Source organism: Crocodylus siamensis, chromosome 5 (genome assembly GCF_052110815.1).
Source record: "Crocodylus siamensis isolate JL-2025a chromosome 5, ASM5211081v1, whole genome shotgun sequence".
Taxonomy (NCBI): Eukaryota; Metazoa; Chordata; order Crocodylia; family Crocodylidae; genus Crocodylus; species Crocodylus siamensis.
The window spans coordinates 37,974,785-37,996,934 of record NC_143399.1 but is presented as its reverse complement, the minus strand read 5'-3'; the positions used below and the strand labels follow the sequence as shown (position 1 = coordinate 37,996,934).

Below are 22,150 nucleotides of genomic sequence, written 5' to 3'. Positions count from 1 at the left end.
ACACGCGCGCGCGCACACACACACACACACACACACACACAGAGGCGCATGCACCCCCCTCCCCACCACAGCCAATGTGCTGTGCACCTGTTAGCAGGCATCACCCGGCGCCTGGCTAGTCGGGTTATTTTAAGGTTTTGCGGGGGGGGGGGAAATGTGTGTGATGGTTTTAAAGTGGTACAGGCCAGTGGGGGGAGCCCACAACACTCTCAGACACCAGGCAGGGGGGTCCTGCCCCATGCACCACCCCCCCTCCCAACCACAGCACCCCCTGCTGGGGCTGGAGCAGCTGGGAGCTCCCCCACAGCCAGCTCCAGGCCCACAGTACCCCCTGCTAGAGCTGCAGTTGCCCCCAGAGCCAGCCCCTGCTCCCAAGTGTCTCCCAGTGGAGCTGGGAGTTCCCACCCCACAGCCAGTACTCATGCCCCATCCCTCCCCCCCATGAGGCTGTAGCCAGCTTCTGCCCCACAGCCCCTCAGTGCCCCTTCTGGGGCTGAAGTAGCTGGGATCTCTTCCCACTCCACAGCCAGTGATCCTGCCCACAGGGCCCTCTGCTGCAGGGTGGTAATGGGGGCTGCCCCCCTGCCAGCCCAGGGATGTGGCAGCCTCTCACAAAGAGGGTAAAGAGTTAAGCAGGCATGGAACTGGCGTTGTAGCTTGGCCCCCCTCAGCACCCAGACCAACATCTGTTGCCAGTGCCCCAGGAGGCTGGAGATCAGCGCTTGCTAATTGGAAGAAGCCTGAGTCAGCACCTCAGGACAGATGTCACAGGAACACCCCAGGGTGGGCAGGGGACACTGTACTACAGGGAGCAGAGTGACAGGTGCAGTAGGGGCATCACACTGAGGGAGGCAGGAGGGCAGCAAGGGTAGGGGCTGCAGTCCCCCCAGCGCCTCAGGCTGCTACTAGGGGTGTCACATAAGTGAGCTGCCTATATAACCAGCCCCCATGACTCACCCCAAAGTCAGCTGCATCTGCCCCAACCTTGTCTTGGGGCAGGGCAAGCAAGGCCTCAATTTGAATCAATATGAAACAGCCCAATGCAATTAGGAAATACTCGCATCGACAAGCACGGGTAACATCCCGGAGGCAGAAATCTGTCAGAAAGCACCAGACCTGAGCATATTTTTCATGGGACTTTATTTTTTTAAAGAGAGATTCCAGTAAAAATTCATGCATTTGGGGGGGAAGGGATCCTTTTTTTTTTTTTTTCCCATAATTTTTCATACTCAACTCCATAATATTCTCCCTTTTAAATCACCAAGGACACAACAGAGGAGGTTTACTGTGTGTGTTTGTGTGTGTGTCTGTGTGTAACTTTGTTGTTGCCACTGCTGTTCTTGGTTCTTTTTTTATTCTTTGTTTTTAACCTATGTCTCTTTCATATGAATCACACTGGAAACAGGTACTTTGATGGAAGGACAACATTTTTGCTGCTGCTTTTTTTGTTTGTTTTTCGGACCTATTTTGAGTATTTTTTTTGTCCTTTTGTTGCTTTTTCTCAAAAATTCTCATGTCCTTTGTAGTCCATTTTTCCATTTTGTCACCATGAAAACCAGAAGAACAAAAAAGAAAAACCAGCTTATCTCCATCATGTTCTCTTTCCTCCCCTCTCCCCCACCCCCACCAACTGCCCTGTGGGAATTGAACAAACTCCCAAGTGGTTTGTGCGGCAGGGGGTAGGGAAAGAGGAAATAAATAAATAGATAAATAATCCTATGTTCAAACCACTCCATCAAAGGCAGGAAAGGAGGGTGGGGCAGGGGCACACATTTTCCATGGAGTTTGGGGAGTGTGAGCATTAGGAAGAAAGAAGTGTCATGGCTGATCCCCAGTTGGATTGGTCAATTCAGTCCTTCTAAAGTCCACGGGCAAAGTTTTTGGAGGTTGTAACCATCAGTCCCGCTCCATCCCAGCCTAGTCTCAGCTGGAGACTCCCAGATTCTGGGGACCACCAGGAGTAAACCGCAAGGTGATAACAACAAACTTGCAACCCTCTGGACCCTAGAGAGCCCCTCTCTCTTCATTCCCCCACTCTCTCATTCCCCCACTACCCCTTCCAGAACCAGCAAACATCCTTTCCCATCCTGCTCCCAAGACACATGCATACGTCAAAAACAGGTCGCAAAACCAGAGAAATGCAAAAATAAATAAATAAATTCAACCCCCTGCCAGAAAAACACGACAGAGCAAAACCCATTATCGACGGAAACAAAAAATAACCGAAGCCCAAGAAAGAATCACAACTGATTCACTAGCCTCTTCCATATAGATACATCTATCTATATATAATTATATATATGTGTGTGTGTGTGTGTGTCTACATTTGTGTGTGTGTATATATATATATAGATATTTTATATCTATATCTATATCTATATATATATATATCTATATATATATATATCTATATATATATCTATATTTTAACTGTCTCGGGGAGTGAGAGAGGCTTTCCAAAATGTTTCCTAATTATTTGGGAGGAGGTGGGGGGGGCGGCGGGGCGCAGATTTAAAGAAAAATCTAATGGAATTAATTTATTGCAAAAGGAATGATTTGGAATGGAAATGAGTTTCTGGAAGCCAGCATGAAATAGGAGCATTTCTCAGCTTAGGAGGGGAAGCATTTGTCTCAACAGCTGGGCCACCCCAGAGGCAGCTGCATCTCAGTGCCAGATGAGGGGTCCCTGTATAAAGAGACCCCCAGTGTGCCCCACCCCAGAGGCAGCTGCATCCGTACCAGGTTTTCAACCCCAACTGCTCTGATGCCCAAAGCCTCCTGGAGCAGCATTGGACCTGAGGTGGATGGGACAGTGGCCTAGGTGTGAAGGGCTACATGTAGCACAGAAGCTGGTCCATATGGCTTGGCAGGACCGTCTCTGCTCCAGTCCATATTTCCTGAAAGGGCTACCATGGTCCATATGGCTGGGGAAGGCTGGTCAGACCATGCCCCATATAGACTGGAAACATGTCTTTTATTCCCTTTGAGGGCTCTACAACCTATACAACCCAGAGAAAATGCTTCTTTGATGGCCGTTTTCACTAATGGCCTGGGAGGCCTCTCTGTTGTAGGGTTGTATAGAGCCTGCCTAATGGGGGGAAGCTCGTCACTTCAAGGCTCGTGTTCATTACAATGCATGGGGGTACAGTGAATATTATGGTCTGTAGTGGACAGGACTATTTCTTGCACAGGCCATGTTGCAGAGGGAGCTGTTCCCCACAGGGAGGCTGTGCCATGATGGACTGTGCATTATATAGTCAATGTTGCATGGGAAGGGCGTTGTTTATATGCTCCATATTCCACAGGGGCCTTGTAGGGCCCACCCTGTAGGATGGAGCTGTGTATGAAATAAGTGATCTTACCTAGGACCCGGTCCACATTGCAGGTGACACAAAGCTGCAGGGGGCACTATAAGAGTCTTTGCCACAGCTCAGAAAGGGGTGTGAATGTTCATGAGGCCTGGAGGGAGGGGGCCAGAGCTGGAGGTGAGGGAGGTGCTCACAGGGAGCATTTCTGGCCCTGGTCTAAGTTATCTGGCTTGGAGCAGGGCTGGCATGAGGCATCCCACCAATGCTAAGCAAAACATTGCCCTCAGTGGGCCAAGTAAGGGGGCAGAGGCACAGAATGGGAGTTGCCACTGGTGGAAGGGGCACAGTAAAGGAAAGGAAGACACTACTTTGCACAGCCCCTTCACAACTAAGCCATCATCCCAGAGCCCATCCCTGCATGACACGAGTTAACAGGTCTCAGCCAGCTTTACCGGGGAGACACAAACCCTCTCCCACTCCCAGAGAAGCTTCGGACTTCACTCAAAGGAGGGGTGTCATTGGGTGGAAGCTGCCTGAGGAATGGCTGTGCCCAGGAGGTAGGGAGAGGGGAGGGGGGGGGGCACTCCTCTTCCTTCTGCCACACTTGTGAAAGGTGGCACAGAGGAAGAATCTGCCCCCTAGTGGATCTTGGAGTCATTTCACTCACGGCTTCTGCATATGGAGGTATCTTGGGGGTGCATCTGGGTTGGGGTGGGGCTCCAAAAAAGAGAAGCTAGCCCAGGAAATGGCACCTGGGCCCCTTCCCCCATTCCCAGGGAGCCTCCAGGCACAAACGCTGAGGGGGCAGAGAGGCATGGGGTGAAGGAAGGAGCAGGCAACAAGACAGACCCTCCCCCCAGCCAAGAAAAAAATTGGCACATAGAATCTCCTATATCCACTGGCAAGGGGCACTGGGAGAGAAAGTTTGGCACTGGAGTTTGGCACAAATATGAGCCCTTGGCAGGGTGTAGAGGGAGGGGAGAAGGGGACACACACAGCCCCCTCTCCTGAAATTCCCCCTCCCACATTTACACACACATGTGAATTTGGCATTGGAGCATTTCAGCCCCCCACACACACACATCTGGTTCCACCCCAGTCACTGCCCCCTCCCAGATGAGGAGAGGTTTGGGGTTGGGGGTGGTTGTGACTGGAGACGGAAGGATTCAGATGGGGTCACGGAGGTCATCTGTGGGGGTAACAGGGGAGGGAGAGAAGACATGACTGCAGCCCCCTGTTATAGCCCAGCCCCCAATGCTGAGACATGAATAGTCCCCCACCCAGACAAGGCCTAGATTTCAAGACTTGGAAAGTTTTCCAATGGCTCCTTCACTGCTCTGGTATTCCCCCACCCCCACCCCAATTCTTTTGCAATGTTCTCCCTCCCCTCCCAAGGCTCAATCCCTATGCCGCCTTTCCCCTGAGATATGAGAATGGGTAGAAGGGACTTCCTGCCAGCAGGAAAAGAGGGGCATGGTCGATTCTCCACAGAAAGAGAGAATGAAAGAACGATAACTGAGCACTGATGAAAGAAGGCAGGCCAGGAGCCAAGGGCAGAAGCAGAAAGGCAGAAGAAGGAAGAACAAATGAAGGAAAGAGGAAGTGGGGCTGGAAAGATGCCTGAAGAAACACTCTATTGGCTAATGCCCTCCTGTGCCACCCTTGCTGTGGCTCATTGTGGCAGCCACATCCCTGTGCCCACATCCCCACCCCATCCCCCAGCCTCCCTGCCGCATTCCCTACACCGGCGTGGTCTTCCTGTTGAGCGTGTTGGTGTTGGAGGAGGCATCCTTCCCCAGGGTGCCAGTGGCGCCAGCCACACCAGGACCCGTCACCGTCACCGTCACGCCGGGGTCCTTGGGGAAGGTGTTGTGGAGCTGAAGGAACCCACTGCCAGCCCCACTGGCCCCTGCAGAAGCTTCCCTCTCGCCTCCATAGAGGCTGCTCACGTTGGCCTTGGATGGGTCCCGCGAGAGCGTGTACATGGAGATGTCGGTGGAGGGGAAGCCCTTAAGGCCCACAGGCGAGGTGTCCCGCGACTGTGATGGCTCAGTGGAGCGAGAACTGGAGCGGGAACGGCGGCGGTAGCGGAAGCGGTAGCTGGGCAGGCGCAAGATGGCCGCTGAGGAGGAGGAAGATGGGTTCTTCAGCAGCTCGGTCCGGCTCTTGCAGTGGGCCTCACGGTTCTTTTCAATGTAGATGTTGACAGCCAGAACACCGATCATCTCAGCCAGGATGAAGGACAGGCCTCCGAAGTAGAAGGACCAGCCGTAGGAGTAGTGGCTCTTCTTATCCTCATCACGCTTCGTGCCTGGGTCACCAGCGTTGGCCGAGATATACACTATCACCCCAATGATGTTGCTGAGGCCTAGGGAGGGGGATAGTAGAGGGGATGGAGTGGAGACAGGGGGACAGGGATGGGGTTTGGGGGAGTTTTGGGGTGGGAGCGGGGGCAGGGAGGTGAGACAGAATAACAGCGGCAGAGAAGGGTTTTGGGGAGAGGGGATAAGAGGGGTGATAAGGCAGAGATTTGGGAGGCAGTTGTAGGGGTTGGAGATAAGAGGGAGGAGAAGGAAGGAGCAGAAAGACCCATTAGGGAGTCCACTCCATTGCTTCCTTCCCCTGGAACCTAGTAGTCCCTGTCACCAGCAAGGAGCAACACCTTCCTTGATCCCATCCCAGCCCCTTGACAGCCATGTTCCAGGGCAGCAGTGACAAAGGTGCCCCGTGCCAGTGGATGGGGAGGGAGCCAGCGCCCCAGCCTGTCACATATACGCCTCATCCATTCACCCACACTGGCCCACCTTCCTGCTAGGACAACAACAGGTCAAGCTCAGTCCGCTCAAGATATGGACGTGACAGGATCTAAGAAACCCCAAAGCCATGCCCCCGCCCCCCCACTTACACCAACCCCCACCCCAGTGGACACCACATAGCCCATGGCAAGGCCCATGCCTTGGGCCAGGTTCCTATGCCAGACCATGCTGGTTTGGGTGGATGTGTGAGGCTTGTGGCGGACTGACCCCACTCACCTGCTGCAACAAACAGGATCCCAGCCCCGAGGATGATGTTGCGCTTGGACTTGTAGACACGGCTGGCAGCCACGCAGAACCCTCCCAGCAGCAGCAGGATGGCACTGAGGATAGGGAAGATGCTGGAGGCACGAACCACACCTGCCAGGGAAGGACAGACATGTCACAGTCAACGGAGGGATTCACTGTGCTGATCACTCAGCCAAAAGGAGGTGGTGGCACTCTAGGGACAGTAACCAATCAGAATTCAGGAGTTTTAACTCATTGAGATCTATGGTTGATCATACTCCAGGATTTCCTGGTTTTTCTAAGGCTAGTTGCCAATCATAATGCAAGGGATACAGGCCGATGGCCACTCAGAATCTAAAGTTTCTGGTTCTCTGAGGCCAATGGCCAATCAGAATTCAAGGCTCTCCAGCATCCTAAGGCCAAAGGTTATTCAAAGTTTAGACTGCACAGGCAACCAGAAGGCAGTAGCTAGTCTGAATACAGGATTTATTCGATTCACTGAGACAATGGCCTATCAGAATCCAGGGATTCCTATGTTTGTGAATTTCAGCACCAGTCAGAATCCAACATTTCGCAGCTTTCAAAGGCTCTTATTAGTATAGCAACCAAGTGCTCTCAAGCTAACAGCCAATGAAAATCAGAGTCTCCTATGCTCTGAGGCATGGGAAAAATCCAGTTTCCCAGCACACAGATGCCAACAGCTAATAAAGACCAAGATTGCTCAAGCCACTCAACCAACCAACCTATTAGCAATCAGGATCACTCAAAGCTCTGATCCCGTATATTCACATTCCAGATTTGCCTGCACTGTGGGATCACAGCCCATCAAAATCCACTGTTTCCCCAACTTCCAAAGCTGCCAGCCAATCAGAACTCAAGATGCCTCACCACTCAGAGACCAAGGTCTAGACCAGTAGCACTGTGAGGCTAACAGTAATCACATCCATGGATCTCCCAAGGCTCTTACAACTACAGCCAGTCAGAAACTAGGATCTCCTAGTATTCTGATGCTACCAGCCTATCAGCACTAGCATTGTTCACTATTCTCAAACCCACCAACCAATCAGCAACCAGAACCATTTGGCATTTTAAAGCTATCAGCCATTGAAAGCGCAGGATTTCCCAGAGCCCTCGTCACAGAAGGATTACTGACCATCCAAGGTAATCTGAGAGAGGGACAGAGCAATCTGAGTGGCTCAGAGCTGGTGGAAAGTTCTATTATAACAACTCAGACGGAAGGGGAAGCATATTTCTTGCTTTCAAAGATTTTTTTATTAAACATAATACAGTCATTTAAAACATAATTCACTAAAGTGAGCTGCAGAACGTTTGCTGGGGAACGGGGATGAGTTATTGGGTTGTTCAAGTGGCAATGGCAGCATAGGAGTTAGGTGAGCCTGGGAGTTAGGGGCACAGCCTCTGAATCAGAACTTTCTAGACCAGTGGTTTTCAGCCTGTGGTTCATGGACCCCTGGGGGTCCATAGACTATATCCAAGGGGCCTGCAAAAGATTATTATGATCAATCAAAAGTATATGAATACCCACACTTATAATTCAAAAGGGTCTGCATCGCCATTCTACATTTTTAGGGGTCCTCAAATGAAAAAAGGTTGAAAACCACTGTCCTAGACCTTAAATGCTTGAGGCTGCAAGTGAAAGGAATAGCAGAAAAAACCCTGGTCATGTCCTCTTCACTCTCTGTTTCAGCATCCACTCTCTGTCCCTGTGTGACACAGAAGCTTGGGAAAGATGGACCTACAGTAAATGGCAGTCCTGAGGATCTTATGTTCAAAGGAATGCTGTCACAAGTCAGCAGAAGCCAGAGTTAAAGCTGTCTACATCACCCTAAGCTAAAAGCAGAGTGCCATGTTGTTCTTTGGAAAATGGTCTGGGACCTAACGTGATCTGGGCTCCACATTCTCCATAAGGGACTGCTTCCTCCCCTTCTGTGCCATTGTCATCCCTAAGGTCAGGTCAGAACAACCACGTACAGGTTCTATCTGTGCACCAAGTTCATTTGGCTAAAACACATGGGAAGTCATTCTCTGTAGTCACTTTGCAGCTCTGGAATTTGCCCCCCATCTCCTCCTCTTGAGGCCCATCAGACCCTGAGCTTGGACTTGTTTTGGAAGCACTGCAAGACCTTTTTGTTTGGGCTGGTGTTTCACAGGAGGGATGAAGTTTGTGGGAGTTGTTTGAAGCATCAAGGAGTTGGTTTATTTCTTTTCACTTCATTTATCTTTTTTCATTTCTTTAAACATTTTATCCAGTTTTATAATTTATGTGTTTTAAATTATATGCTGTCCTGAGCCTTTTTTGGGGGGGAGGACCAAAAATCCAATAAGTAAAGAAAGAAAAATCTTGTTTGATGAGGTATATGGGAGGGAAACATAGCTGGGAGTCACTGGGTTGCTAGCAGTCTCCCAAACCAAAATAAAATAACATAAAGAAGCAGTACTACAGCAGAGCAATGACTTCATGTTTATTCTTTCAGACAGAGAGATAAGAGTACATCCATCTATCCCTACATGTACCTCCATCCGTCCTGCTGGTACATACCCATCCTTCCTTCCTGCATCCATCCATCCATCCATCCATCCATCCATCCATCCTAACATAACCCTCTCTGTCTCTTCTCATATATATCCAACCAGCCAGCCCATCCCCACATCTACCTAGCTAGCCACGCATCCATTCATTCATCCATACTAATTGTAAATGCATTAATATTGGGGTTTTCTTTTTTATTTAACTCACCAGCAGTTGTGTCAGCTTATTAGTTCTGATTTTTTAAGTCACAATCTCTGGCATTAATAAGCATGTAATTAACCTTCTGAACATGGGAAGGAGTGAAAAACTAGGTGTTGGACCATGGTTGTGCCTACAAAGGGCCTTTGCCAATAGGTCTTACATGTGTGAGATGCCCCCAACTCGCCCTGGGGGGGCAGGGATGCTATCTCTGAAACATAGTTATTACCATCCAGATGAGATCTTAGCTACTTGCATTGTTATTATTGTCTAGAGTTCATTTGTGACTAGAGGTGCTATTTAGTCAGGTGCTGCCCAGACCAAATTGCCGAGATTAAAACCCTGTCCCACTAGTCACTGCCCAGCTGCAGCCCCCATTGTTCTGGATGTTGCCCAGATACATGGTATGAGTCAGTCTTTGAAGCAATCAGCCAACTGATCCCAACAGAGAGAAATGAAGTAGTAGTATTACCATCTCCCTATATGTGGATCTGAGGTCAAACTTGTGTCTCCTGACACTTTAATACTTCCTTTTGCTGGTCCAAGTCTTTCTGTCCCAATCTTTGCCTCGTATTTGTGGAAGAGGAATTCCCTAGGCTGAGAGGGTATTTTTTAAGGAAAACACAGTTCTGCCTCTGACCTCTTAACTCCCCCATCCCCAAATCTAACTATTGGCCCAGCCAACCAAGGCCAGAGACAACTATTCCAGTAGCTAAGGATATGCAACCTTCAGCCACATCACAATGGATTTTCACAGGGAGAGGGGAAAAGAACTAGACTTGCCTGAAGGCAATTTCCCTGCCAAATATCAGCTCTGGAGTCCTAGATGGCTCCAGCTCCAGTGAGGCTTAAAAAAAAGAAAAAAACCCCAGTATTGCAACAAATTTTTCTCCATTCCAGGGACAGCATCTCCAAACTTCACCAGGGTCCTGCCTGGCATTTCAAAGGCAGAAGACCAAAACCCAGCCAGGAGTCTCCAGCCACTAGCTCAGAAGCATCAGAGCAATAAAAACACCACCACAACAGGGAGGTGAAGAGTTCAAGCAACTCTAGGAAGAGCTAGGTAAAGACTGGGATAAAATCCACATTTCTGATACAAAATACAACTCTGTGCCCATGAACTGGCAGTGGATTGCAATGATGCAGCGAGAGCTGAAAGCCAAAAATGGCTGACTGCATTCTCTCTGATATAGCCCAGCCCCGGGGCCCTCAGCAGGAAGACATAACTGCAACCCTTCTGCTATAGCTCAGTTCCTGGGCCCCCCAGTGCTGAGAGCAGAGCCTGGCCCAGTTCTGTCCCCCGGTCATGAGCACAGTGGCAAGCTGTGGCACTGAGTCAGCTTGCTGTGGCAGCGCGGTTGGTACGTACGTAGGAGGTACTCTGCACTGTCATGATCATAATCCGTGTCTTCTGGGAAGTGATTAATTTTCAGGCACACTCCCCTCTTCAGACCTGAAATGGAGATAGAGAAAACCAGAGTCACACTACATTCTCCCCAGGTCTCTCTCTCCTGTTGCCCCCTGGAACTCCAGAGCTGTGAGCTTCCCTACAGCAGTGCCCAGTGGGGGAGCCTACTGGTATGAAGTTCCCAAGAGCAGCACCCAGTCAAGGAATCCAGTGTTGTAAACATCCCAAGACAGTGCCCAGCTGGGGATGCCAATGATATGAGTTTCCCTGCAGTAGTGCCCAGATGAGGGTTTCTAGTGCTGTGAGCTTCCACACAGTAGTGTCCTGGTAGGGGTGTTCAGTGCTGTGAGCTTCCCCACTTCAGTGCCCAGCTGGGGACTCAGGCTAGATCACCATGAGGGACCCCCAAATGAACATACCTTCAAGGCAGCATATCCTCCAGAGCCCGGAGTGCGTCAAACCACCTGGGTCCTTCTTGTCCTTGTGTTGGGTCTCCTCACTGGAGATGTTGGTGGTGTTGCAGATGAAGGCGCGGGCATAGAGCCAGTAATCAGTGCCGATGGCAATGGTCATAAGGCCAAAGGCCGCAAAGGCCCCCACAGTGGTCAGAAGGATCTGGACCCCCTTCTCGCACCACACCATTCTCTCCTCATTCCAGCGCTTCAGGGACTCCAGCTTGGCAGAAGTAATGGGGGGCACGAGCCACAGCAGGAGACAGAGGGAGTTTTCTACAGAGCTGGGATAGAACCCAGGAGTCCTGGCTCCTAGCTCCCCCCTGCTCTAACCTACTAAGCCCTGCTTCTCTCCCAGCGCTGGGACAGACCCCAGGAATTCTGATTCCCAGGTTCCCCACTCTGATAACCACAAGACTTCACTGCCTGCACAGAGCTGGGATTCTCTCTTTCTTTCCTTCCTTCCTTCCCTAGCTGGTGTCTCCTTCTTTGTCCTCAGCACCCGCTTCTTAGCTGGGACCTTGGGGGCAGTGACTCATGTGTTACCAGCCCCTGGGGCAATTCCATGGATGGAGACACTCAGCGTGGGCCAGCACAGTGGCAGAGGCCTGGTTTCCCTGCTGTTCTTCTCCAAGCAAGGGTCCTGTGGGAGCTGGAGGTGGAGAAAGGGAGACATCAGTCAAAAGGGGAGGCAGGCAATAGCCAGAGAAAATGTATCCCCAGGTCATGAGGCCAAGTCTAGCCAGGGGACCCCTACAGGACACAAAGACACACCCAGCTATGCAGCACCCCCACATACATGCAGCCCCATGCACTTATCAGACCTCCACAGCCTCCCCTACCACCCTTCAATCCACAGTCCCCATACACCCATCACAGAGCCCCTCTTCCATGTAATGCCCAGCAGCCTCCCTCACAGCCTCCCCATAAGCCCCTCAAAAACAACCCCTCTGCAGAACTCCCCCCCTACCACGACTACCCCCACAAGCCTCCCTCCTACAATTCCCTATAACCCCCTCCCCCCAGCGTATATACACAGGCCACTCATACAGCTCCCCTTTACAGAGCCGGGGAACAGAGCCCCACCCTGCCCCTTTCCTACAGCCCACGCCACAGACCCCTCACACAGACTCCTGCAATTTCCCACACGCCCAAAGTCCCTCATATTACCTTCACAGTCTCCTTCACACCCAGCCCTCCCAAACACCCTGCCCCCTTGGAAAGGTCCCCCACTGTCCCTCCTGTTAACACACATCTGCCCACCTGTCCCTCACCGAGAACTCCACTCACTCCCCCATAGCTTCCCCATTTCCCTTCTCACACAGCCCCCAGAAACCCTGTGCTACTGCCACAGCTCCCCAAGCTGTCCTACCCCTCACCAAGCTCCTCATACAGCCCCACACAGAGTCCCTCTGCCCTACACAGAGCCCCCAGACTGCTCCCACTAGCACCCCTACAGTGCTGCCTCATACATAGCCCCCAGCGGTCCCCCCATGGCCTTCACAACCACCCCTCCGAGCATAGTCCCCTGCCACTGCTGCCTCCTGGGCCCCCACAATCTGCCCCCACTGCTCCCTTACAGAGCTCCCCCACACAATGCATCACATAGTCCTACCCCCTGCCCCACCACACACAGTCCAGGAGAGCCTCCACTACCTCCACACAGGTCCTCCACACACAACCCTCCAGTGACTTCCCCACAGACCCCCTCACTGATTTCCCCTCCCCTTAATGTACCCCTGCCCCAAAGGGAACCAAAAAGGGTCACATGTGATGCCCCAAATGACTACAGCTGCCAACTCTGAGGAAGACAAAATGGCAGGGCAGAGTGTGAAGGAGGGGTGGGGTGCGCTAGGAGAGGGAAAGGAGGGGTGGAGTTCCTGGCATTAGGAGAGACCACGGGGGACTACAGGGAATCCTTGAGATGTGGGGGGATCAGGGATCCCCAGGGAGGATGGGGATTGGGGGTGTCGGGACTCCAGGTACATGTAGTGAATTCAGCCATCATGGCAACAGTCATCCAGTGCTAGGTATAGAGGTAGATGGAGTGTATGGGGATGAAGGGATGGATAGATATATAGATGTGATTTATGGTAATGGATAGGCAGGCAGGAAGGGTAGATGGATGGATGGATGGATGGATGGGCGGACGGATGAATGGGCATAAATAGATAGCAGCAGAGCAGGGGAATGTACATATATTGAGAGAGAGAAGATGGTAGATGGATAGACAGACAGACACTGTATGGAGGCAGCTAGATACATAGATTGTGGGAGTGGACAGCAAGAGCAGTTCCAGTACTTTAAAGTGTGTGTGTTCAGGGGAGGAAGGCAGAAGGAGGGTAGTTTATAGTGGATCAGCTGAATCCAGGCCTGAGTTCAGTCTGTCCTCTTCTGACTGGCAGTAAGCAGAAGCTGAAGTATAAAGCCATAGCTGTTTCATCCTTGGGGTAAAGCACTGCAGTTTGGCTTCACAGGCCAAGGAATAGGAGCAGACAGATGGAATAGGGACGCTGCATCAGCTGGCATGCCCTCCCAAGAGCCCCATCCTGCCTCCTGTCCCGTCCCCTCTCATCCCCCATTTTAATATAATGCAATGGTATGTCTGCCCAACTGACCCATGGACCCACTGACCAACAGAAGGAGACAGTGAATGCAGATCAGAAGGAGGGGTAATGGGCTGGATGGAGACAGACAGACCAGCAAATACAAAAGGGTCCACAAGCCACTGTCCTGGACCCTTAGTGAATCTGACCTTTCCCTACTGGAACTTCCCCTTGCATTTCCCAGCAGTGCCCACCCCCCACACCTGCTCCTCTCCCCTGGTTGTCCACCAGGGCCTCTCTCCCCAGGCTGTGGGACATCCCCCCCCTCCCCCCCCGTTAAAACAACCCCATCTCATTCCCTGGCATTTTGGGCATGTGCAGGGGAAAGAGCCAGGATCTCTGTTCCCTTAGAGACGAGGGATTTTTTTCTTTAATCCATCTGCCGCTCACCAATGCTGCAGCTAAAATGTCTGTGCTCACACGCGTGTGTCTCTCGCACAGCTGATAGTCACGATCAATAGCAAGAACAACTAGTATCCACCCACCATCTGCACAACCACCAGCCACATCCCACAGCTGGAACATCCACACTCACACTGCTGGGTCAGTTGGACAACCACCAACCATGATCCACAGTTAGACCATGAGTGGACAAGTGTGTGTGTCACTTGTACAGCCATTTTCTGTGATCCATGGCTTGAATATCTACGCACACATGGCTGTGTCACTTGCACAATCATTATCCAGGATCTACAGTTAGAACACCTAGGTACAAATACATGTGTCACTTACACAACTGCTAGCTACAATCTTCAGCTACAATGTTCATGTATCCACACATGAATGTTATTTACACAGATTTATTTAGCCACAATCCCTAGCATGAATGGCTGTGAACAGTATGTGTCATTAGCATATGTGAGCTGTGAGCTAGAATATCCATCCACACACCTGTGTGCTATTTGCACAACCATTGCTTGTGTCTAGAAAGGCCATGCACATGCATGCATGTGTCATTTGCAGACTCCCAGATACCCAGCACATGTCCAGGATATTTGTGGAGTCACCCCTCTGCTTTGCACAACTCACAACTGTTAGGCACCATTTACAGCTACAGCTTCCACACATACCTGGGTGTGTCCTTTAAATGACCCCTTGAGCTGAGATGCATAGCTTGAATGTTGGCACACATGCACCATTTGCAGCACAAAATACCAGCCATGTTCCACCATTAAAACATCCATGCATGTGTCACTTACACAACTGCTAACCATGAGCCACAGCTGGAGAAGCCGTGCACATACATGTACATCCCTCACACAACTGCCAGCTCTGAGTCACACCCAGAACAGGGTGTGAACAACTGCAAACACATACAGCCAGTATCCATGGCAAAAAATGAGAATGTACCTGTATGTGTGTGTCTTTCCATGATTGGAACATGCATGCGCACATGTGTGTCCTTTGCACAATAACTACCCATAATCCCTGGCTAGAACACCCCACACACACACGCTATTTGTACACCCATTAGCCACAATCCCTGTGCACACACGTACACGTCCTGTACACAACCATTTGCCACAAGCCACAGATCAAACAACCCAGTATGCACATGTGCGTCATTTCCAGAGAAAAGCTCCAGCTATAAGGACACCAGTGCACACACGCACATGTCATTCACTGCACACTTGTGCATCACACTCCTGCTGGGTCTCCAGCCAGGTCCCTTCAGTTCCTCCTGCCTCTTGACTTCCCCAATCATATCAGCCCCAGCTCTCATGCTGAGTCGCACACCCCTTGGTGTTACAGGTGACTCTGAAAGGAAGCACAAGCATGTGGGAACACACATGTACGCACATGAATGCACATCCAAAGAGCTGCACATGCAAAGAAACATTCCATATACATGGAATATTGCTCACACAACATCAGAACACACACAAATGCACATCCAGAGCATTTCGCACACAAAGAGATACAGACAGGCATGTAGCATCATACACAGGCTAATGGAGAACAGCACACAAACATGTACACACACATATGCATCACACACAAACAGAAACACACAAAAAGCCCCAAAGAAACACACGCAGAGCACTGCACTCATAGACACACAAATATTCATTGTCACATCTACTCAGTGAGAAACACACCCAAATCTTTACACAGAGATGGACATATAGAAAGTGCCACACAGTCACATGCACACAGCATCCTGCACACACACGCAGAAAAACAGAAGAGTGAATGGACACACACATACACAGCATCACACAGCTTCACCAGAGGCTGGTGCACACACATGCACACACATACACACACATAACACCCCACTGACACATGCACAGCTTTATAGAGAGACACACACATACAGACACGATCACACACAGTGTATCATACAGTAATGCACACACACCAAAACACACAGACCATTGCAAAAACACATGCACCCACTCACACACACACAGAGCATCCCGCTGGAAAAGCATGCCTGTTACTGAAATCTTGCCTCCTCCTGCGTGAATCAATGTCTTCCCAAGCTCTGACTGGTTGTGTGTGGTTCTGTGTCTGTGTGCACGCACACACATGTGCTGGAGGGAGAAGCAATCGCTCCTGCTCCCCAAACCGCAAAGCATCCCCCGCACATGGCCCGGCCCTGCCCCCGCCATGCCCAGCCTGCTTCTGGTGCATTTTTGCACCTTGGCCCTGAGGTTCTGCGTCGCCTGTTTCCAACCCTGCCTGCCACCAAACGCCCCTTCCAAGGTGCCTGCTGCACTCATCCGGGACCCAAATGACTCCCCCTTTCCCCCACAACCCCCTAAAGCCCACAGCCACCATGCCCCAGCTTGTAAAATAAACCACCCCTTGCTATTCCAAGCAACAATTGCCTCCCAGCAAAGATGAGCTTGCTCTCAATCAGCCAGCACTGCACACATCCTCTGGGCAAAACATTCTGGGGGCAGAGCAGAGCCAAGGGGCGACCCGCGATCTGTTGCATATTTCAGATTCATTTGCTCTTCTCTCCATGAGGGCTCTGAATAAAATAGCTGTCCCTCCATCTGCGCATTCATTCACCCCTCCATCTATGCATCCATCTGCCCATCTGTGCACCCCATCTCCCTCCATCCACTTCTTTGCCCCTCCATCCATCTGCCCATCCATTCATCCCTCCATCCATTCACCCCTCTCCAAAACCTCCAGTCTCTTCCACACAGCTGAAAATCAATGCAAGCTACATGTTGGTTTTGGAAGACCCCCCTTACACATACACATACCCTTTTGCCCCCACACTTGCCCCCTGCCAAGCTCTTTCCACCCCACCCCACACCCAGAGCCCAGGGTCCCTAAGCAGAGGAGTGCCTTACCTCTACCGTAAAAAAAATCTCCCCAAGTCAAATCAAATGGAGGGGGGACTGGATCCTGTGCGGTTAGGCCGGGTGGGGGTCCAGGCCTGACAGTGCCCTGCCGTGCAGGTCTTGTGTCCTGGTCTGTGCCCTAGAAGATTCTGTTAAATGGCGTTTCTATGAAGAAGGGTTATTTTGCAGAAAAGGAGTCGCGGGCTCCGAGCATCCTGTTATTATGTCATTGGGAGAAACCACTGGGTGAGTCGGAAAAGTAACAGAGGAGAGAGGGGAGGGGGGAGCCAAGCGGGGAGAGGGGATGGGGAGTGGGAGGGGTGGGGGAGGGGAAAGGCAGTGGAGAAGCGAGGAGGCTATAGGGTAAGAGTTGGGGAAGAGGAAAAAGGTGATGGGGAGAGGGGACAGGAAGGGGATGGGACCAGGAAGGGGGGAGTGTTGGGGAAAATTGAGTGAATAAAAGGAATATAGAGGATAGAAAGGTGTATGAGGAGGGGTGGAGGAGGGGATAGATAGATACAGACATACAGACATACAGGGGAGGGGGTGAGGCAGGCAGCCATGTGCGCCTATCTGTGGCTATGTAGTGCACTGTTGTGTACAGGGCACTTGCATGTCTCCCATATGTGTGCACATGTGACGCCTGTGCACGCTGAAGATGTCATCCATGTGTGCCGTGTGTGCAGGCTATGGATCACGCTGCCAGTCTGATGAGGAAGAAACCTACTGCACAGGTCAGTGGGTCTCACCACACAAGCATGGCCAGCCTGTCTGGCCATGACTGGGGGCAGGCTGAGCTGCTGCATCATAGTAAGGCCCATCTGGAAATGCTTCCAAAAGCACACGTATGAGGCACAGATGTATAGGGCATGGAAGCAATTCACATGTGCTGCACATGCAAAACAGGCATGTTGCACACATGTAACTTGGACAACTCACACATAGTGATAATTCCCATGCTGCACACATAGAGCCCCTGCCCAGTAAGTCCCCATGCGCACACACAGCCCATGTGTCACACTTATGGGTGACACAAAAGCTTGGTGCATGAAAACAATGCACACGAGTTGTGCATGCATGGTGCCTACCTGCTGAATGCATGTCACACATATTAAGCACCCATGTAACGTAGGGAAGTGCAATGGGCATGCAGGATACACACCTGGTATGTGTACGTGCACACAATGCACAAGCCAGGAGCCATGAGGAGAGTCCTATGGTCTGAGCTTTACAGGATGTCTCAACTATATTTGCTTCTGGCCTGAGAATCTAGGAAGCTAGGACTCTTGTGTAGGTCTGTGTGTTTCCCATGTGCGTGGCCTGGACACATCGCATGTGCCTTGTTCTGCACTCTAGTGTATGCAACATTGCTCAGTGCATGTTGACGAGGAGAGTACTCTATGCCTCCCATGTACATCTCACCTGTGTGCACATGTGCCATTCATGTATATTCACTGGACACATTGTGCCGGTGCAGTGCACATGTGCACAGCCTATGCATTGCACATAGGCACTGCACAACCACAGCTCCTGTGTGCTGCACTGAGCAATGAGTGTACATTGTATATGCACCATGCAGCAGTGCTCCACTCAGGGGTGTTGTGTGTGAGACCAGGCAGACACATCATGCACATGCATCACATGTGCTGTGCCTGTGGACATATGATTCACACACACAACGCACCAACCTGGGCCCTCAAACTCGCACAGTGCCCAGGAAATGTGTGGAAATGCCCAGCACTCATGCCCAGCCTAGGACCTGGTACAGGCACAGCGATGCTGTACCCAGCAGTAGCAATCCGCTCACCTCCCCCTGCCTGCTCCCCAGCTTCGGTTGCCATGCCAACAGGAATGCTCAGGCGGGCTGTGTGCTGTGCGGCACTGTGACGGCACAGCCCGTCCTCCCTCCCCCCCATAAGGAGCTCAGGGGGTTGGGGGAAGAAGACACTCAGCATGGCAAGCTGCTGCTCTAGAGCCACTAATTAGCACCATGGCTTAGAGGACAGCCAGGCCATTCTGGAGTGTCTCATCCAAAAGCAGCCCCATTCTAGAGCAATGGGCATGGGTGCTTGAACTGTCTAGAACCAGGCATGGGGTTTCTGAGGTGTTCTGGATCTCCTTTCTGCGGTTTTCTAGAGCAAGACACGCTGCACCACGCATCCAGACTAGTGCTGCACCACGCATCCAGACTACCACCATGGTCCAACTCCTGGTGTCCAAGTAGAAACACGCTCCAGAGGAAGGAGATCCCTTGCAGAGTCCTCCTAGGGCAACACATGTCAATGCCTAGAGGGCTCTGGAAGAACCTGCATGAACAGACTGCATGATTTCTAAAGCACCGTAGCCTGCGTCCCCCACCCGGGAAATGATCTAGAGCAGCTCAGCCCCAATACTGTCGCTGTGCAGCACACTGAAGCAATGTACACAGGTAGTGCATCGCTCCCGAATGAAACTGCCTGGCCTCTGCTGCTTCAAAGTGATGCCTCTAAAATCCTGTAGTGTCATGGGGCAGCTGCCCCAAAGACTGATTTTCCAGACCGGGGTGGCCAACAACTGGTGTGGGCAGCCTGTGTGTGTGTGCAACTGGAAGGCTGAGCAAGGGGCAGGCAGCACAGCAGCACATAAGGCAGAGAGCTGAAAGCAAAGCAGCAGATTGGGTAGGGCCATGGGAGCAGAGAGCAGAGCACCCAATCAGGCAGGGGAACGGTCTCAGAGTGGCACTCAGGGAGGATGTGCCAAAATGGTTGGCCCCCGCTGGTCTCATGTGACCAACTCAGGCCCAGTGGGAATCTGGCTGAGCACCTCAGTCCTGCACTGTTCTAAGCTACCACCTCCAGCCCTCACATCTTTCTACAAGTCATGCTATGATACACTGCAGCGCTCCACAGCCATATGTCTAGTACCATGGATTCTCTAGAGCAGTGGGGGAACCAACCTTTCTGGCAGGTGTGCCATAAATTAGCCCCATGCTCTCTCTGTGTGACACTCTGATCCCCTTCCCTTGCCCAATCTGCTGCTCCGATTTCTGCTCTTGACTCTGTGCTTCCTGCCCAATCTGCTGCTATGCGACTTTCCATTTCCTGCCCTCCCCCCGATTTGCCACATGCCCCACACGTACACTGCCCACACCACTTGTGGCATACATGACAAAGGTTGGCCAACTCTGCTCTAGAACAGCAATTCAGGTAACAGCTGTGCTCTAGTCCACCACCTCCTGGCAGAGCAGCCCATCCAGTGCTGTGAACAGTGATGAACACTACAGAGTCCTGGAACCACACAGAAGTACTACAGCCTTTGAGACCAACAGCAACAGCCCTAAAGTACTGCAGCCTTCTAGAGCTGCAGCTCAGAACGCTGCAGCCTTCCAGAGCAATGATCCTCAAACACTGCTGGAGTCTGCAGCAACAATGCAAAATACTGCACCTGTTGAGACCAATGATCCCCAATGGTGCACCTTTCTAAAGCAATGTCCCTGAAACACTGACATGTTCTAGAGTGGAAATAAAACACACAGAAGCATCCTAGAGCAGTGCTAAATAATACTGCAGCCTGCTAAAGCAACCATTCTTAGATACTCCTGCACTCTAGAACAATTACTAGAATACTGAAGGTTTTTAGAGCATCAGCCCTATCATACTACAGTCTTCTGGACAAGTCTCTAAAAATACTGTGGCCCTTACAGCAATGATCCATACTGCTGTAGCATTCTAAAACAACCACCCTAAATACTGCTGTGGTCTACATCAAGGGTCCAAAATGCTGTATGATTTGAGATAAAATGCCCTGAAATGCTGAGGTGCCCTCAAGCAGAATGGGCATTCTAGAATGGGAGCGAGGGGCACGGCCTCCGAGTCAACTTCTTGGACTTTAAATGCTGGAGGCTGCAAGTGTGAGAGGAACAGAGGAAAAAATCCTGGCTATGCCCTGCTCACCCTCCATTTCAGCACCTGCTGTCTGGGCCTGCGTGACACAGGAGACTGGGCAAGATGAACCTATGGGTTTGATCCACGAAATGACAGTTATTAGATTTTCAACCTTTATTCATTTGTGGATCCCAAAAAAAATTCCAATGGAGGTGTGGACTACTTTGAATTGTAAGTCTTGGGTATTCACGTACTTTTCTTTGTTCATAGTCATCTTTCACAGACCCCTGAAACAGTCTGCAGACCCCCGGGAGTCTGCAGACCACAGGTTAAAAACCACTGTTCTAGAGCAACAACTCCAAGCAGAGCTGTATTCTAGTGAAACAATTCCAATACACAGCAGGAAGCTCAAATAACCCCAAACACTGCAGAATAATATGGAGTGGGGGGGTGTCACCCTAAGATTTGACGGCGTTCCAGAGTCATGAGGCTAACACATGCCATTCATTCCTAGAGCAAAATCCCCACACCCTGCTGCATTCTAGAGCAATGAGCTAAAAGGCTACTGGACTGAAAGGTTCTGGTATTCTAGAGCGGTTGTTCTCAACCTTTTTTTGTACCGGGACCCATTCATAAACGTTGATGGCCAGTCCCAACCCAGTGCCCCTCATTCCTGACCCACTGCCTCCAACACCCAGGCCTCAGCCCCTCAGTGTGTGGGGTGGGGGGGAGCTACAGGGGCCCCCAGGCATCCCCTTGAAGGCTGGAACTCTGCCATCCTGCAAGGGAAAAGCCACCATTTCCCATGTTTTTCTCCTTTAAAGGAGAAACCATTTTTAAAGTTTGTTGATACATTTTTTTAAATGTTGTTTGTGACCCTTTCATATATTCTTTGACTCACTTTTGGGTCGTGACCCACAGGTTGAGAAACATTGTTCTAGAGGAAACACTACACATACATTCAGAATTTCCAAAGGAGTCCACAAATGAAAAAACACTGAAAACCATTGATCTAGAGGTACAAGCACTTCAGTAATGTGATAGCCCCTAGCATGCTGGACAACTGTGTGGAGCTGGGGGAGTACTTTTATAAAGTGGTGGGGTGAGAGCCATGGATCTTCCAGTGAAGTATAAAACCTACCTAGAGGAAAAGCTGGAGAGAACTGGAACATCAGAGCTGAAAAAAATCAGACCCCAAAACTGAAGCATGCCAAAAGAACAAAGTTGGCCAAGCCCAAAGTACCAGAGATCAGGAGTTACTCTTCCTCTTTTACACAGAGGAAACTGAGGCCCAGAGAAACACAGAGACCAGCCGACAGTCACACAGAGAGTGCGTGTGTAAGCTAGGGAGTGAACCCCAGCATCCTGAGCCCAGGCCAAGGCTTTTACCGCAGCTCCTCTGTAACAGTATCCTGTGGAGG

The 22,150-nt window shown here is 51.0% G+C and overlaps 1 protein-coding gene across 1 annotated transcript; it reads right to left on the bottom strand.

The window, feature by feature from the left end:
* Positions 1–1,138: 1,138 nt before the first annotated feature.
* On the bottom strand, positions 1,139–17,161 carry CACNG8 (calcium voltage-gated channel auxiliary subunit gamma 8). The gene is made up of 5 exons (XM_090048840.1): positions 16,876–17,161; positions 10,926–11,610; positions 10,468–10,551; positions 6,341–6,481; positions 1,139–5,676 (listed from the first exon to the last, which is right to left on the bottom strand). Exons 2-5 carry the CDS (start codon positions 11,146–11,148, stop codon positions 5,048–5,050), a joined length of 1,077 nt encoding a protein of 358 aa, XP_089904966.1. The 5' UTR covers positions 11,149–11,610; positions 16,876–17,161; the 3' UTR covers positions 1,139–5,047.
* Between the last annotated feature and the right edge of the window lie 4,989 nt (positions 17,162–22,150).